At 49.9% G+C, this 15996-nt stretch overlaps 1 protein-coding gene across 1 annotated transcript in view; it reads right to left on the bottom strand.

Annotated features, from left to right (window-relative positions):
- Positions 1-1726: 1726 nt before the first annotated feature.
- Epas1 (endothelial PAS domain protein 1) overlaps positions 1727-15996 on the bottom strand; it is an 81240-nt gene continuing 66970 nt past the window's right edge. Inside the window, exons 7-16 of the mRNA XM_055619260.1 lie at positions 15697-15803; positions 10295-10442; positions 9507-9721; positions 8325-8524; positions 7467-7577; positions 5935-6440; positions 5034-5160; positions 4725-4842; positions 4340-4513; positions 1727-3915 (exon numbers count right to left, since the gene is read on the bottom strand). Coding sequence (XP_055475235.1) covers positions 3764-3915; positions 4340-4513; positions 4725-4842; positions 5034-5160; positions 5935-6440; positions 7467-7577; positions 8325-8524; positions 9507-9721; positions 10295-10442; positions 15697-15803 — 1858 coding nt within the window. The 3' untranslated portion in view covers positions 1727-3763. The remainder of the gene's footprint in view (positions 3916-4339; positions 4514-4724; positions 4843-5033; positions 5161-5934; positions 6441-7466; positions 7578-8324; positions 8525-9506; positions 9722-10294; positions 10443-15696; positions 15804-15996) is intronic.

Here is a 15996-nt window from a genome sequence, read left to right as displayed (position 1 = left end):
GAGTCTGCATCATATCTTCAGCTAAACCACAGTTGAGCATTTGGCCATTTTGTCCTGCGTGGAGGCGATGGGACTGGCCAAGCTCCACAGGGATGCTTTGAGGCAAAAATGTGAAGCAGCAGAGGTGAGGGCGGGCTGTGTTTTCTGCTTACATACCCCAAAGAACACTGAACTCTGCTGGCCCACCAGGAACAATGGCATCCATATGCTTCCCCTTTGCCTGCCTACGGGACTTGGAAGTCAGAGGTATTGGACACTCTGCCCCCTCCGCCAGGGCCTGGTAGGTCAACCACAGCTTCAGGTACGTTTAAGGCCAGAGAAAAGCATTCTAGGCCCCTCAGGTCCACTGAAGCCACCAAGGGCCAGGAGATTGATCCTCCAGGCTTGAGTCCTGAATTTGCTCATGCTCTGAGCTGATCTGTTCCTCGAGGCGAAGGGTGTCATTCTCAGGAGAGCTTAGGAAAAGAACAGGTGATGTTTGCAGGAAGCCCAAGATGGTAGATGGAGGTGAGGAGGAGCCTGGCAGGGTCTAGATAGTCTACCTCAAGGTTCAGGAACCGAGTCAGGAGAAAAAGATGACTTGAACCAAAAATCCAGGAGGTCTAGAGCCAGACTAAGGCTGACTGGAGTGTTATTTCTTTTAAAATTGCCTTTTAGATTTATCTATTATTTTATGTGGTATATATGCTTTGCTTGCATGAATGTTGTGTATTGTGGTCATACTGGTGTGCCCGTGGAGGTCAGAAGAGGGCATTAGATCCCCTGGGGCTGGAATTATAGCTGTAAGCCACCACATGTGCACTGGGAATTCAACCCAGGTCTCCTACAAGAGCAAGTGCTCTTCATCACCGAGCCATCTCTCCAGCACAGACAGGAGTTCTCTATTTGAGAATGAAAATGGGCCCTGGTATAAGATATGTCTCGTAGCCAGCTCTGGGGCATGAAGGAAGAGCAGCACCAGACCTGTATGGCTCCTATAAATGAACTAGGACAAGTGGAAGTCACTATGAGTCCTGGTTTTATCTACAAAATGCAAAGGCACAGCATTGCAAAGGGTGATGGCAGCTAACGGAGTAACCATGAACCCAAGACATTAGGCGTACAAGAGAATGTTGGGATAGGTGGTCACAGGGCTGACTGTGGGAATAGAGATGCTGCCGGCCTTCTGGTTCCCATCCCCCATCACTTCACAAAGATACCCACTACATTACTAGGGGTGACTTTGACAGAGCCACCTTTGGAACCATCAGGTTCATGCTCAGCACTAGGATTCTTCTGTGTTCTGTCTCTGGCTGAAGTCATCTTTTTCCCTTCTACCTACAATCTGCCTAGGAAGACCTTGGCTCCACACTGAGGTCCTTCCTGACCTTCGCCCAGGATGCCCTTCTCCTTGGAACCTCTGCTGGAACAAACAGTGTGAAGATTCAGGCCCGTCATGCTCCTCAGTGTCTCATGTGGATTTCTGAGGGTAGAGACAAGGCTTTTTTCCTTCCCTCTTAGCATACAGAGAAAGGGCCCTTCCTAAACACACAGTATCCGCAGAAATACAGAAGATATCATATGGCTTCTGAAATTAGGCATCTGCCGGGCGCAAATGTGTCCCTTCCTTCGTCTGTCTGGTCCAGTTCAGTTCCAATACTCATTTCTGTTTGCTACTGAGTAAGGACTTCATTTTCCATTGGTGCTGCCCATGATAAATGCACAGGAAACAAGAGGCAGCAGCAGCAACAGGATCAGAATACTTTAATAAGATATCAGTGTCAAAATACATTTCCTTATAAAGTTAAGCTCCCGTACAGTTATAATGTCGTCAGTAGGAATTTGACAATGCAGTAATGTTCATGAAGTTGTTACACATTGACAGGAAAGGTTAATATGAAGCTCAGAATATTTCTCAGAGTGTTTTTTTTAGTAAAACTGCAAAGGGAAAAATGCCCTTAATGCTGAGGCAAGAACACAGGAAATCAAATATCAGCATTTACATGTCAACAACCCTTCAAGTTCTGTCACCATGTGTCATGCCGCAGTGTGCACCAACATGAACCTGAACAACACCATGCCTAGGTAATTTTAGGTAGATTGACTTTGAAAGCTAATTTTTGGTTTGAGCAGTAAATCTCTTTAGGCTTACTGCATTCTTGCCTGATGGGTTTTGTGTGTATTTAAAGTTTTACTGTACCCAGGTCAACAACATCTTATGTTGATTGGTATCACAAACCCAAAAGGTGTTATCCCTCTTCCCCAGTGAGTTACAAAGTGCTCTGGGAACATTATTTTCAGTGCTTTCTACCTATTCACATCACTTCCAAGTGACTGAGACCTCGGCTAGAGGCCGTCTCTGGAGGGCTGCCTGCTGCGCTCCAGCAGGGGGCGCTGCACCTTAGCTTTGCAGGGCCATCCGCCCCGCAAGCTGTGGACATGGCAGGGTATAGAGGGCTGGTGGACCCGCTACCCTCCACTTGGCACCCTCTCCCACTTTAGCTCGGAGGACTGGGTCACTACATTACTTCTGAACCCTCACTTGCTGCGTGAATTCCCATTAAGACCATGTCACGGTAGCGTGGAAATACCCAAATGTGCCGCGTGACAGAGCTCGGTGGTCACCTAGCTCAGTACACTTGAAGGGCTAGCAACACGACCTGAAAAAGTGAAAGCGCTTCCTTCCCACCCCGACATGCCATTAGAGCCCTCACGGCAGCAAAAGCGATGCATACATACACAATACAGAGAACACGAGGAGAGAAGACAGCTTGCAGTGCTCCCCTAATCCTCTCCTGGGATTGCTTGTCACACCGATGGCGCATCCAAAGCCAAAGGCCATCCGAGAGAAAGCAAGACAGAGAAGATCCGGAGCGGGGTTAGTACAGGCCTGTGGGGGTACTGTACAGCTCTACAGTGTCTAGAACACCGAAACAAATTAAATTAACAGCCCTAAAACGATCTCAGAAGTGGTTTTGTGAGCAGGATTCCATTTCTAAGCTTTTAGATATTACAAAGTACCCATATATATGATAAACACTAAACCCAGATATAAATTTCTCTTTAAAAAACCTCAGCTTTGCTTGTGAGTAATAGTAATAAAAAACCCATTGGACCTGGGGGTGAGGTGAAGGACACCACCAAATGTTTTAGGAAAGCCACTGTTTACCCTTCACATTTTTTTTTCTTTTTCTTTTCTTTTTTTTTTTTTGCCCATCCATTATATGAAAATCAGAGCAAAGAGCTGGCTTTAAAAATAACACCAAATTTTACAATATGGTGATTAGGTGTTTGTGTGTATGAGAGAGAGAGAGAGAGAGAGAGAGAGAAAGAGAATCCACAGTGGAGCTTGGAAAGCAAAATCTTTTTCTCTTTGGCAACAACAAGGACAAAACCTCTTTTTAATTGAGTGAAGCCAAATCTTTCCCTCAGGAGAGCCAACATCCACCATGCTTGTTAGTATGGACACCGAATGTGAGAGAGAAACCTTTGGGGAATATAAATTAGATGTAATTCAAGGGAGGGAGGGGGAAATCTTATAAAATTTCAACATGTTCATTGACAGTAAAACATAGCAGGTAAGACAACTATGTAGTCTTAAAACACAGATAACAAAGTGAGCATGTCAGAAAAAGGCCACTGCTTGGTGCCCTGGCCACACGGCCAGGTCAGGACATCTCCTAAGTGTGCTGGTGTTAGAGATACCTAGTTGCAACACAGATGGAAGGTGAAGCAGGCAGGACAAGATGGCAGGGCAGGGACACACCCGGCCAAAGGCCCTGGCTCAGGTGGCCTGGTCCAGAGCTCTGAGAAGGTCTCTCCCCTGCAGGAGTGTGGAGCTCCCAGGCACCGGGACGTTCACCTCACAGTCATATCTGGTCAGTTCTGGCAACAGGTAAGGCTCGAACGATGGCCCCAGCAGTCGACTTGCCATGCCTGAAAGACGGGGAGGAGAGGGTATTTTAAAGGTCTGACCCGTGCACTGGCACAGTACCTACTCCACCGTAGATGGTGAGGGAGAAGGATGAAAATAATTGTGTCTCCAGCGGCCAGGCCAGGAACTTGAGGCGCAACAGCCCTCTTGTCCTGAGGGCGCAACAGCCCTCTTGTCCTGAGCTCCAGTCCCCATTCAGAGGACGAAGCCGGAAGAGAACATATCGCAGGACTATTGACAGCCAGGGAAGCCTGAAGTCCTCCTGCGGCCTTGCCGGATGAAGAGCCCTACCGACTGGAACCAGTTGTCAGCAGGGGCTCTGAAGGCAGCTTGTCCCCCAGATGGTGAGCTGCTGTGTGTCAGTGGCTGCCTCCCAGCCTCCTGCCCAGTCAGGCCACTGTGTTCATCAGACCCCAAAGCCCTCACCTGACACCTTCTGAGCTCCCGGAGGACCGTAGTTCTGGAACTGCGAGGCATAGCACTGTGGCGGGAACCCACTCTTGGTGCTAGCCCCTGGGCTCGGGGCAGACGGCGGCTGTGGGGGTGGCAGGTGTCTCAGTGGCTGGCCTAGGCCTCTCATGGAGTTTTGGGTGAATTCATCTGGAAGATCCAAGCCAGACAGTGAGATGTGGTGCTGTCTGATGGGACAGATGGTAGCTCTCGCCCGCTTTTTCTTTTTTTCAGCAGCCATATAGACACTTCAGAACCTAGAGCCCGCTCATGGCATGGAAATAGTCCATTCTCTCAGGCTCAGGGAGTGGGCCCTGGGCCTCCAACCCTCCACCAGACCCCTAGGGCCTGGCCTTCTTACCAGGGGCCAAGTTTGCACTGATGGTCTTGTCAGGCATCAAAGGACAGGTCCCGCCCATGAGGCTCTTCATACGTTTCCACATCAAATGCGAGCTGCTGCTAGTGCCTGGAGGATCCCCCTGCAGAGGTAAAGTGAAGCTGGAGGAAGAGGGCAGCGGGTGGAGTGGGGAGGGAGCCCCACACAGACCCAGCAGGTACAAGCACGGGAGGTGCTCACCCCAGAAGGAGCTGTGTGCATCTCTGCCCTGGCCTCATCTCGCCCAGCAGGCTGAGATGCCCATGAGGTGCATTCGCAGTAGACATGGCTTACCCCTCTTGTGTCTTGAAAGGCTTGCTCCTCATACTCCAGCTGGCGCTTTAGCTTCAGCTTGTTGGAGAGGGCTATCATGGCGGGGCTCATCATGTATGGTCCACGAGCCCCAAAGTCCTTTGCAGACCTGCCAAGCCCAAGAGTAGACAGCAGATGTGAGAGAGCCTACAGGCTCCCACTGCCAGGACCCAATACTCATGACTCCATCGATGTATAGACAGAGGGCCTAAAGGTCTGAGCAGCTACAGGTGAGATGCTGATGAGTTCAAGCAGCTGTGCCTCCCTCCACACGCCTGTCTGCCTCAGCTCTACGCAGGCAGCCCACCGTCCTGCCTTCATGGCTGGCTGCCCCGCTGGATGAAATCAGGCTCTACAAGGATTTCTGCTCAGTGCCTCCCACCCAGAGGACCACCCCCAGATGGTCCAAAGGGCACATACTATAGACAACACACCAGCTTCTGGCAGAAAGCCCAGTGAGTTGTTGCTGACATAGAGCCTGCTGTGGAAACAGGAACTGCTGGCATCTGTGCATAGCCCACGGAGGCTCTGGGGTAGGAGCCTGGGCAGATGAAAAGCACAGGATTGTGGGGAGGATGGAGAAAAGGTCACTCAAATACCTATCTGTGCCCAAAGATGAACCCCAGGTAAGAAAAGGGCCCTCAGGGTGATCAAAAGGTAGACAGACAGCATGTTTGGGGTACCTAAGTAAGCCCCTTCTCCTCTCTTCTGGGGTTCTGGCCCTCAAATGCCCAAGGGCTAGGCAGAGCTCCAGCTGCCTGCAGAGTGCGGGAGATAGTGGGGCAGGAAGCCCTCGTGGGGCTGCAGAGCTCTCACTGCTGCGTGTGCACCCATCCCCATCCTGCCCGGCATGTCCCCTTCCAGGCAGACATCCGTCACTGACCTCATCTTGAACACGGAGACATGAGGCGAGCTGTTGGGAGGCTCCAACTGCGATGGCCCCAAAGGCAGAGCCCCCAACGCTTCAGTGCTCTGATCGCCAACAGGCCACTTTTTGGGCCTAAAATGTAATGGTGGGTCTGGGGGCCACTGAGTGTTGGATCTTCCCCCCATAGAAGAGAGAGGGGTGCTGGCCTGGCCACAGCATGGGGGCAGAGACCCTTTGCTCCCAGCGTCAAAGAAGATGGAAGACATGGGCCGGTGCTCAGGCTCCACCTTCCTGCTTTCCAACTGCTGCGGGTACTTGTCCAGGAAGAAGGGACTGTGGGTGGCCCCCACGGCTAGCGGCTGGAAGATGCTAGTCATGGTACTGAAGCATTGCTGGGGGTTGGGCTGGGGGCTCTCTGGCATGTGTGGTTCCTCTGGGCAGATGGGGCTTAGCTGGAAATCCTCCCCATCCATAGGGATGTACGGTGCCAGGGTCTCCAAGTCCAGTTCATTGAAGTCCGTCTGGGGAGAGACAGAGCAAAGCTAGATAGCCGTAGCCCAGCCCAGCCCAACCATGTCCTGCCTGGGCCTTTTCGAAGTGTCACTTCTCCATTCAAACACCTCTGTTGGAAACTCAGATTTACCATTGAGTGTGCAAAAGTTTCTGTCAGGATATTAAACTTTTCATGCATTTATCCCTTCACTTCGTACTCTGAGCTCCCACCCCTGACCTGCAGTGCCTTCTCTCCCCTTTCTTCAGTCAGGCAAGACCCCTGCCTCTGTTCATGGGCTGCCCCTCATCCTACTCTTGCTGCACTTGAGCTCCTGGGATGAAGGACAGCTTCACTGCCCTCATGGGCCCTGTAAAGGGACTGCCGTTCTCACCAGCAGGTACTCAGAGACCCCTTCCCATCTGTCACAGTAGAACACTCACAAACAGACAAAAGCTGAGCCCTGACTGCAGACAGACCTTTGTAACTAGTGCCCAGAGAACGGTACACAAGCCTGCCTGCTTGTGCTAAGAAGTGCCACAGACACACACAGGGGAAAGACATGCGCAGAAACAGTGAAAAGTTTTACAGGATAAGATGAAGGCACACACTGAGGAGCAGGGTGGAAGCCTGGATGGAGAACTCAGTCTGAGACAGACTTGGGTGTGAGGATTGCCCCTGGAGAGCTGGTCATTGCCACATCCACCTACCTCAACCACTCATAGTGTTTGTGCAAGAACATGCGGCCTTGTGCAATGAAGCACTTTTGTCAGTGATTTAAAGAAAAATGATTTTTTTAACATGCATCTTGCACCAACGAGGCAGAGATGCCTCCTTACAAGTTTGGATGTGTAGCTGTGGTTTGGCACACGTGTGAAGACAGTTGTCCAAATTAGGAGGAGATGAAGCTGACAGTTACAAACAGAAGCATAGGACTGAGCAATGAAACAGTGGAAGGAGGGGTGATCACAGCTCCCTGCCCCCGAAGATGTGCTCGGCACCCCAGGAATCTCTGTAAAGGGATGGCAGGAGACTGCACCCCACACACAGGGCCTACCTGAGTGCTGCACTGGTCCTTTGCCTCCGTATCCATGGCAAAGAGCTTCTCGATTACTTCTATCTTCAAGTGATCCTCCAGGGATGAATAATAGTCTTCAGGGCTGCTGGGCTAAAGACAAAGGAGAGAGGGCGAGGTCAAGAACATGGCGCCCATCTCCCCAGAAGTCCCATTTCCCCATCTCCCCAGAACAGACAGGCATGTTTCTGGATTCATTCTGCCTCACTCCACCAAATCCCTACGAAGGGGGCTACTATTTACAAGCTGTGTGAAGTAGGTCAGTTCACCGACCTCTCTGAACCTTGGTCTCCTGTTAAAGAGAACTTGTATCACTTCCTAGGCCAGTGGCTCTCAACCTTCCTAATGCTGTGACCCTATAATACAGTTCCTCATGCTGTGGTGACCCCCAACCACACAATTATTTTTTTTGCCACTTCCTAACTGTACTTTGCTACTGTTACGAATCGTGATGTACATGTGTGTTTTCCGACGGTCTTGGCGGCCTCTATGAAAGGGTCACTTGACAGCCCCCGAAGAGGGTTGAGAACTGCTGTCCTAGGGTGTCTTGAGGTGCGGATAGAGGCTGTGGTCAGTAGGGCTGTGTGGCTGAAGCCTTTGGTTCGCACAGACACCAAACTAGGTTCTCTGTGATTTCAGGCTTCAGGATCTCAATAGAGGTGGATACTAAGAGCCACCAGTCAACTCTACACCTGGCAGATAAATGTCCCAGCCATTCCCAGCGGCCACTATAATAACTCCAAGGGGACGGTACTTCTCAGGATGTCTTTTCAGTCATCTGGCAGCAGAGTACAAGGGGCGCGCCCACCCTGTGTTCTCCCTGGAGGAGATTCTGCTCACCGTGGAGCAACTGCTGCTGCTGCTGCTGCTCGTGGCGCTGGGCGTGGTGTTCCCTGGGGAGCCTGCCTGGGGCACAGTGAAGGCAGGCAGGCTCCCAGACTCACTCTGGGCACTGTGGCTCCTCATCTCTGCGGCCCACGGCTGGCCTGGGGGCAGGACGGCCTTGCCATAGGCTGAGGACTCATCATAGTTCTGGCTTCCTGTAAAGACAAGACATGCTTGGTGAACATTCATGAAGTCTGAGCTCATCCCAGGTTGGAGGAAGCCCAGAAGTTTCACAAAAGGTCCTATAAGGGTCCCAAAAGGGGACTTGGGGTTGACACCCTCAGTACCCTGCAGCCTAGCAAGAACCAAAAAGCCTTTGACAGAGCTATGATTCAATATAGGGACTCCCTATAAAGAGAACAGTCTCCAACTGTTTGGCTGTCAGAGGCTAAACTTCCTAGAAGTAGCTGTTCCCTGCAGAATACTCCAGTGTGTAGACGAGGAAGTTACCAGAGGAGAACTGGGCCATTTGCCTTAATACCATCATGAAGCTTTGGGTTGCAAGGTATCTCATGCAAGGGCTCACTACCCTTCATGATTCTCTGAGGAGTCAATTTCCCTGTGGCCTCTCAAACCCACATATAAAAGGAAGGTGAGCCAGTGTAAAGAGGAGCAGTCAGAGCTCGGCTGGGGGAGTGTGTAAACTGGAAGAGGCCCTTCCGTGGATAGTTCAAGGAGTCTGAGAATAGCTGAGAACTCTGCCTGGACCACAACGACTTCTCTTAATGCAGACAGCGATTGTGGGCTTCATCCTGGGCCTGAATCTTCTCTCCCCTGGTGTTCCTGGCATTATTCCTTCTACTATTCCTAGTTAGCCTTTCACCGAAATTAGAGGGTGCTCTTTGAGACACGTGCCTCACTCCCTCAACTCACAGCCAGGTGGAGAATGGGCCCCTCAAGAGGGAGCCCTCTCGTCGCCCACTTCCCTTCATGAGGGCATACAATAGCTCAGCAGCCAGGGAGTTTGTGGTTCCTTTGTGCCTAGCGGGCCCTGACCATGAATAAGTGATTAGCATGGCACGTGCCAAGAGTAGCTCTGGTTTGGGGAAGCTGTGGCCGGGGAGGCTTGTCATAGTAAGAACCATCCCCCAGTCCAAGAGGGTTCCATGGGTTCAACTGGGGCTGGGAAGTACCCACCAAAATCCAGAGAAATGATGGCATCTCCTGGGGTGGGGGCCAGCTGAGCCAGCTCCTCGGGCTCCTCCTTCAGTTTGGTGAACAGGTAGTTACTCTTCTCAGATACGGCCACGTCGCCACTGTTGTCAAAGATGCTGTTCATGGCCATGAGGTGCGGCTTGAACAGGGATTCAGTCTGGTCCATGGAGAACACCACATCGTTCTTCTCGATCTCGCTAGTGAGATGAAAGAACTGTTCAGAGCATCCGCACTTTTTTAGCATGAGCCTTTGGCTCCCCCATGTTGGAATCCTGAGAGCTAAACCTGTCAGACAAGAGCTGGGCAGGGACACTGGTGTTTTGGAAAGAATCTCACATGAGCCATGGAAACAGAGAGAGTCAGAGCAACTTCTACCTCTGTGCTTTTTGTGGGCCTACCCTATGCTTGAGCTGCTGGTATGCAAGAGGCATGGCTGCCTATGTCAGTTTTCTTCACATTAGCAATGGCTGTCTCTCAGGTTCTTGCCAGGGGTGGAGGAGGAAAGGCCCAGCGTTCACATTTCCCCAGAAAAGCATGAGCAGCTCTCTGGTCTCTCATTCACAATATGAAGCAACTACTGTAAGGAATCTCCCACTCGGCACAAGTCAGAGGCATGACCCTTAACAGAGAAGGTGAAAAGCGAGAAAGAAATGCCCAGAACTCTACTTCTAAGATCTCAATGTAAAATCCTCTCAGCTAGGATTTACATCACAGCGTGTGGAGGTACTGCCCAGGGTCCCGAGAGGCCGGCTGCTCCCTCCCTGACTCACCTCAGGACATAGTTGACACACATGATACACTGGGGCTGCAGGTTTCGGGGGTTGTAGATGACCGTCCCCTGGGTCTCCAGCCACACATATCCTCCGTGCTTGGCCAGCATCCGGTACTGGCCAGACACCACCTGCCCCTTGGCGCACACTAGGGTAGAAAGGAGCCAGAGATGAGAGGGGTGGGAGAGCACCTCTTAGATCCCACAGGAAGTGTCACCTGCCGGGGAAGGCACTGAGGGTCAGGAAGAGTGAGCTGGAGAGCGTTTCAGCCATCTCTTAATTTAAAAAAGAGGAATAGGTGTTTTGAGGGAAAGCAGACAACTGCCTTCTCAGTGTGGGGCTGACCCACTCGACAGCTTTGCCATGGCCTTAAAGCTGTCTTGGACTCCAAGACAGCTCAGTTGAAAACCACCAAGGGCAGCACCCAACTTCCTTCACAGGCTTCACCCACTGCAGGTGGGAGGGGCTAGGGTGCATCTCAAAGAAAGGCCAAAAAGGTGGCAGGCCTGCCACCACCCTCTGATGGGAAGGATGGAACAGAGGGCCTCACAGATGCTAGGCCCGTGCTCTTCCATGGAGCTACATCCCCAACACTTTCTGCTCTTATTTGGACACAAGGTCTCAGTAATTGGCCAGGCTGGCTTTGAACTCACTCTGAAGCCCTGGCAGGCCTTAAACTTAACAGTTCTTGCTTTAACCTCCTGAATAACTGGGGCTTACTGTTGTACCATAAGACCCAGCTGAGGTTTTTAAAATTTTTTGTTTAAATTGTGACTCTTGAACTTTCAAGGTCAATTGTTAGGTCTACTACCTTAGGGGCCAGAGATAGTGTGAGACAAACTGCTGCCCTTTACACCTGTGGTAAAAAAAGACCTGCAACTCAGGACCTCACAGCTTCTTCCTCAACCACTGGAAGGTCTTTAAACTTGCCTTCCAACTACCCAGAATGCTGGCTTAGATTCTCTTTCCTTTTCTAGACTATGCTAAGCATTCATTTTCCAAGTGTTATCACTACCTAAAAACCCCTGAGGGGAGGGGCTGTCCCACATCCTAGACTGTTGTCTTCCCCATTTCCAAACACATTTTCCATTTTCGTTAAAAAGAGATCGGGAGCTGCTTTTCACTAGTGTCTGCTAACTTTTTAAACTGTCCACTCAACTTTGTCATCCCCTGGGACTTCATTGTTCAGAGCGCTAGCCCAGAAGTGCCCAGGTCACAGGGAACTGGAGAGTGGTCTGATGAGAGGCTCAGGAAGTCTTGCTGGCTGGGGGACTTTGGGGAAGGAACAATCCTGGTGTGGTTTCCTCTTCTGCGGAATGCAGTATTGACAATAACAGTAATGTTCATCACTGTCATTATTAACTGTCCAGGATGCTGCCGCTGTTTGCGCTGTGGCCTTACTGGCGACACAATGTTTAGAAATCTTCTCTTCCTCAAGCTACTAATGCCCAGTGCTTAGGGACTGTGCCAGTTATGTTACTTGGAATTGTGTGTTTATAGGCAATGTCTCAGGGGGGTTCTATGAGCGAACACCCAGGCTCCCTGTAGACAGTCTGCCCAGGTCTCCCGGTCGGCTCGGGGGCCACCTCCCTCTCCTTCAACCCTGCATGGGAGAGGGACAGCCTTGTTCACAGTCATGCCAGTCACAAAACTGTGTCTTGGCACGTCTTACCCGCTTGAAAATTTTAACAAGCACCAGCAAGGGGCAGGAATGACTGAGGATTATAGGTGCCTGGCTCTGCAGAGCCCAACTGCCCTGTGAGATGGCTTCAAGTCTGTGTGACAGCTCGGGGGCCCTGCACATCATGCACCTGGAGGTCAGCGCTGTGTCCCCTCACTGGACGAGCAACAGCACAGGTTATCATTACTGTGTGCAGCACCAACTTCACATCTGCTGCGGCTCAAGCCCTCCCAAGCGCCCTTTTACTAACCATTATTGCTGAGTTGGACAAACTCTCAGACTTAAGAGTCAAAATTTGATTCCCACTTTCAACTTTATTTGCCTTTCCAAAACAAGCCTTTATTGGATTTTAATTTGCCTTGCATGGAAATGTACCCATTTTAAGCATGTAGTGCAATGAGTTTTGACAAATATAATCACCAGAGCAAAGGTACCAAACACTTCATCTCTCCCCTCCCGAAGGTCCAGATGCCTAGCGCATCCTGGTTCCAGCCTCTGATTCAGACAACCACTGATCTTTTCCCGTCACTATCTCCTGTCCTTCCTAGACTTTTACTGGAGCAGAATCATTCGAGTCTATTTCATGTGTCTTGATCAGCATGTTTTTGAGGTTCGTGTTGTTGCAGATGTTTCTGTGATTCGTCTTTTCTCATGAGGGAGTTTTATCTCACTATATGGGTATCGAATGACTAGGTAATTCCTCCACCTGGATGTTTGAGCTTTCATTTGCTGTGACTAACACTGTAATAGACATCTGTATCCAAATCTTTATCTGATCATGGTTTCATCTCTTATGGGGTTGTAGCTAGATGTGAATCTTCTAGATTATGTGCTAAGACCATGCTTTCAGTATCAGAAGCAGTACAATTATTTAATTATTTTTCCACCATGGTTGTGTCATCTTCATCGAATCTAATCTTTCAAATGGAATCTTGTGCTGGAGGGAGGAGAGACATTATCCTTTAACACGAGGAAACTAAGGCCAGGAAGGCCAAGCTTCACATCGCACAGGACAACAGTGAACGTGTTTAGATAATCGGTCAGTTGATCCCCAGGGCAATCGATCCTCTCTGACTACATTATGTTGAGCCAGAAGCAAATGAAAAGGCAATGTCGGCTATGGCCACTTTGTTAAACCATCACAGCCAGAGACGGGACCTTTATCTTCTCTTTTGTCCCTTCCTTGGTGCCACAGAGGCCACCTAGCTACAGGGACTCTTGCATGATTTCAAGCCTGGAATTAACTCATTTAGACAATTCTTAATGCAACCATGTTCAAGGCTCACTGGGCAGAGGTTTTAACTGCATTTCTAGTAATTGCAGGCAAGGGCCTGCTTGATCAGTAGACTCTAATTCACACCAGCGTTGTAATCATCTCATTAATGCCAGGCTTGGTGAGGGGCCTGCCGCTTGGTAGGGAGATAGGCTTTTTATGGCTTTTAATCTTGTTTTCCTAGGAGTACAACAAAGAGAAACCAGACCAAGCCCTCCTTTGACAGTCACAGTGTATAAATTATTAAGTCATTTGGAAATGTGACTTTCAATTATCTAAATCTGGCTGAGGACTGAGCTTCTCCAGGCATTTTGATGAGAAACACGTACGGGCTGAGATACACCGAGGTGAGCTGGGGACCCCCCACGTGTAACGTAGGCCTGCTTCAAACCCAAGCCTCCACCTCGGGAGGGGATCTACAGTGCCACTGTGCTTGTAGGGGGAGGCAGGGTGGAGAGATTCCTGTCACAACTGACACTGACCCTGTTTCCAGCCCACGTAGATTTGGCTTGATGTAGGCCTCTTAGCTAAATCAGGGCCTCTGTGGCCAGGGCAGCTTTCCACTGGGCAAAAAATAAAGCAAACAAAATCCCCCCAAAACAGAATCTGTACTTCCTATTTGGACTGTGAGTTATCTTTAAATGTGCTGGGGGGTGAGGGGCTAAATATATGGATTAAGTAAAAACAACATCCAACCAAAAAGTTTTTCCAACATATTTCCCCCAGGGATCAGCTGCAAACTGATAGGACCAGCTTTTATGCTCTCTCTTCTTACAGATGAGGGAGCTGTAAAGGAGAGATCCTTTCCATAAGCCCCCGGAGCTCTCTGACAGTGCTCTTTCTGTTCACCCCTCCCCAGGAGACAAAGTACAATACTGTCCTCCAAGGATTCCCAGATATTGGGGGGAAAGGCCCAAGGAAGCCAGACTCCAGACCCTGAGGCACAAGCTGGTGAACCAGGCCAGAGCACAGCTGTGTGTGTCTTACCAACCTGCTTTGGGAGTAAGGAACCCCCAGGAAGCACAAAAGCATTGGTCCCTCCAAGGGAAGGCTGACACCATACCCTGTAGTCTCTGGCTGGGTCATAGTCATGGCATCCATGAGTGCCGTGGCCTCTCACTGCCATCCCTGGGCCCCTGACTGACGCAGGCTGTTGAATTTTTTTGTTTGTTTGTTTGCCAGAGATGACAGTGGGAGACTTGTCTGAGATACCATAATGGTCCCTGCTGTATTATTAGATCAGATGAAAGCCAAAGATCCCAGGGAGGAAACAGAAGGATGAATCTGAAAGAGAAGCTCTCTCTGTCTACGGGAGGAAACTATGCTTTACATAGCTTGTGGAGCTGCTGCTCAGTTAGTGGAGCTGAGCTCCACTAAGTCCCAACCTTGAGACAAAGGTGTGGGAGACGGAACAGAAAGCCACACCTCCATTTCTTACCTTGCCAGTTTGGCTACTAGGAAGCTTCTCAGTGTTTACTGATTTGAATCCTCCTATCCCATCCTCATATCAGCACTGTTTGTACCAAAGTCATGCTTGGATGCCTTTTTTCACAAATACAGTTTTGTCTATGAGATTATCATTCACCTGGTATTTTCACCATCCATGTTACTATGACACATGCTAAAGTTACAGCCCACCCAGCTTCCAGGAGCTCAGCCCTTTTGCTTCCAAAACAAGACTCCTTAGGGTAGAGATCAAGTCTACCAATTCATAGTCCTCAAAGGGCCAGGTGTAGGTTCTCACAAAAATTATCTGGGAACATCTACCAATAGGAAGACTAAATTGGGAACATAGCCAAGGGAATGCTACAAAACCACCCTGTCCAATAAGGTGGCCACAGGCCACGTAAAGCTACTTAAATTATGTAAAACTTAAAGTGGGAAAATATTTCTCATTGTATCAACCATGTTTAAAGTACCATTGAAGTCAAGTGTGGTCCATGGAGACACAGAATGTTTCCATGACAGAGGTTCCCCATGGGCTAGCTCTGCTCCAGAGGTCCTTCAGTGTGCATGCTTCCCACGTGCTTACACTGTGCTGCCTCTAGGCCCTCTCTTCACACCTGCTCCTGTTTAGCCCCAGCTCCTCAGAACCAATCCGCTGCAAGCCTACTTTCCTTTGAACTCTCCAAGACATATGCTGAGGTACTTACTGCTCTCGTGCAGACCCAAGCTGTTTGTACACTGACTATCCATGTTTTCCAGGGCTGCCCCTGAGGGTTATAGAGAATGTAAACTACTAAGAGGCCTTGAGAGTCTTTCATAATTTACTTAAAAGCATTTGTAGCTGGTGGTAGCTGTGGCTCTCTGACCATCTTGAAGGTATCTACCTTATCTGCTACCCAAGATGGTGACTCTGGGAAGGAAGTAACCAAGGCCATGTCTTGTCAATCATACTAATCAAGGGCACACTGCAAGGACACAGGGTATCTAACTCTAGGAACTCACAGTTCTGGTGACTTTTGGTCATGTTCTCTGAATCCAGGGCATGGTAGAACTCGTAGGCAGAGCGACCAAGTAGCTCCTCAGGATGGTAACCAATCAGTTCCAGGATTCTGATTAAAAAGAAAGCAGCAGGTGAGGAGAACAGACCAAGCAAACTTGGCACAGCGTGCAATCAGGGGCTTCAGAAGCTAAACCAAGAGAGTATCAAGCACATACCCTGGTCACACCATTTCCTTATTCAAGCTAAACCCCATCACACTTGGCCTGCAGCTTCGGATCTGGGACCCCACACTCCACTGGCCT

The sequence above is a fragment of the Psammomys obesus genome, unplaced genomic scaffold (assembly GCF_907164565.1).
Source record: "Psammomys obesus unplaced genomic scaffold, mPsaObe1.curated_primary_1811, whole genome shotgun sequence".
NCBI classification, from domain to species: domain Eukaryota; kingdom Metazoa; phylum Chordata; class Mammalia; order Rodentia; family Muridae; genus Psammomys; species Psammomys obesus.
This window is presented reverse-complemented; position numbering and strand designations above follow the sequence as displayed.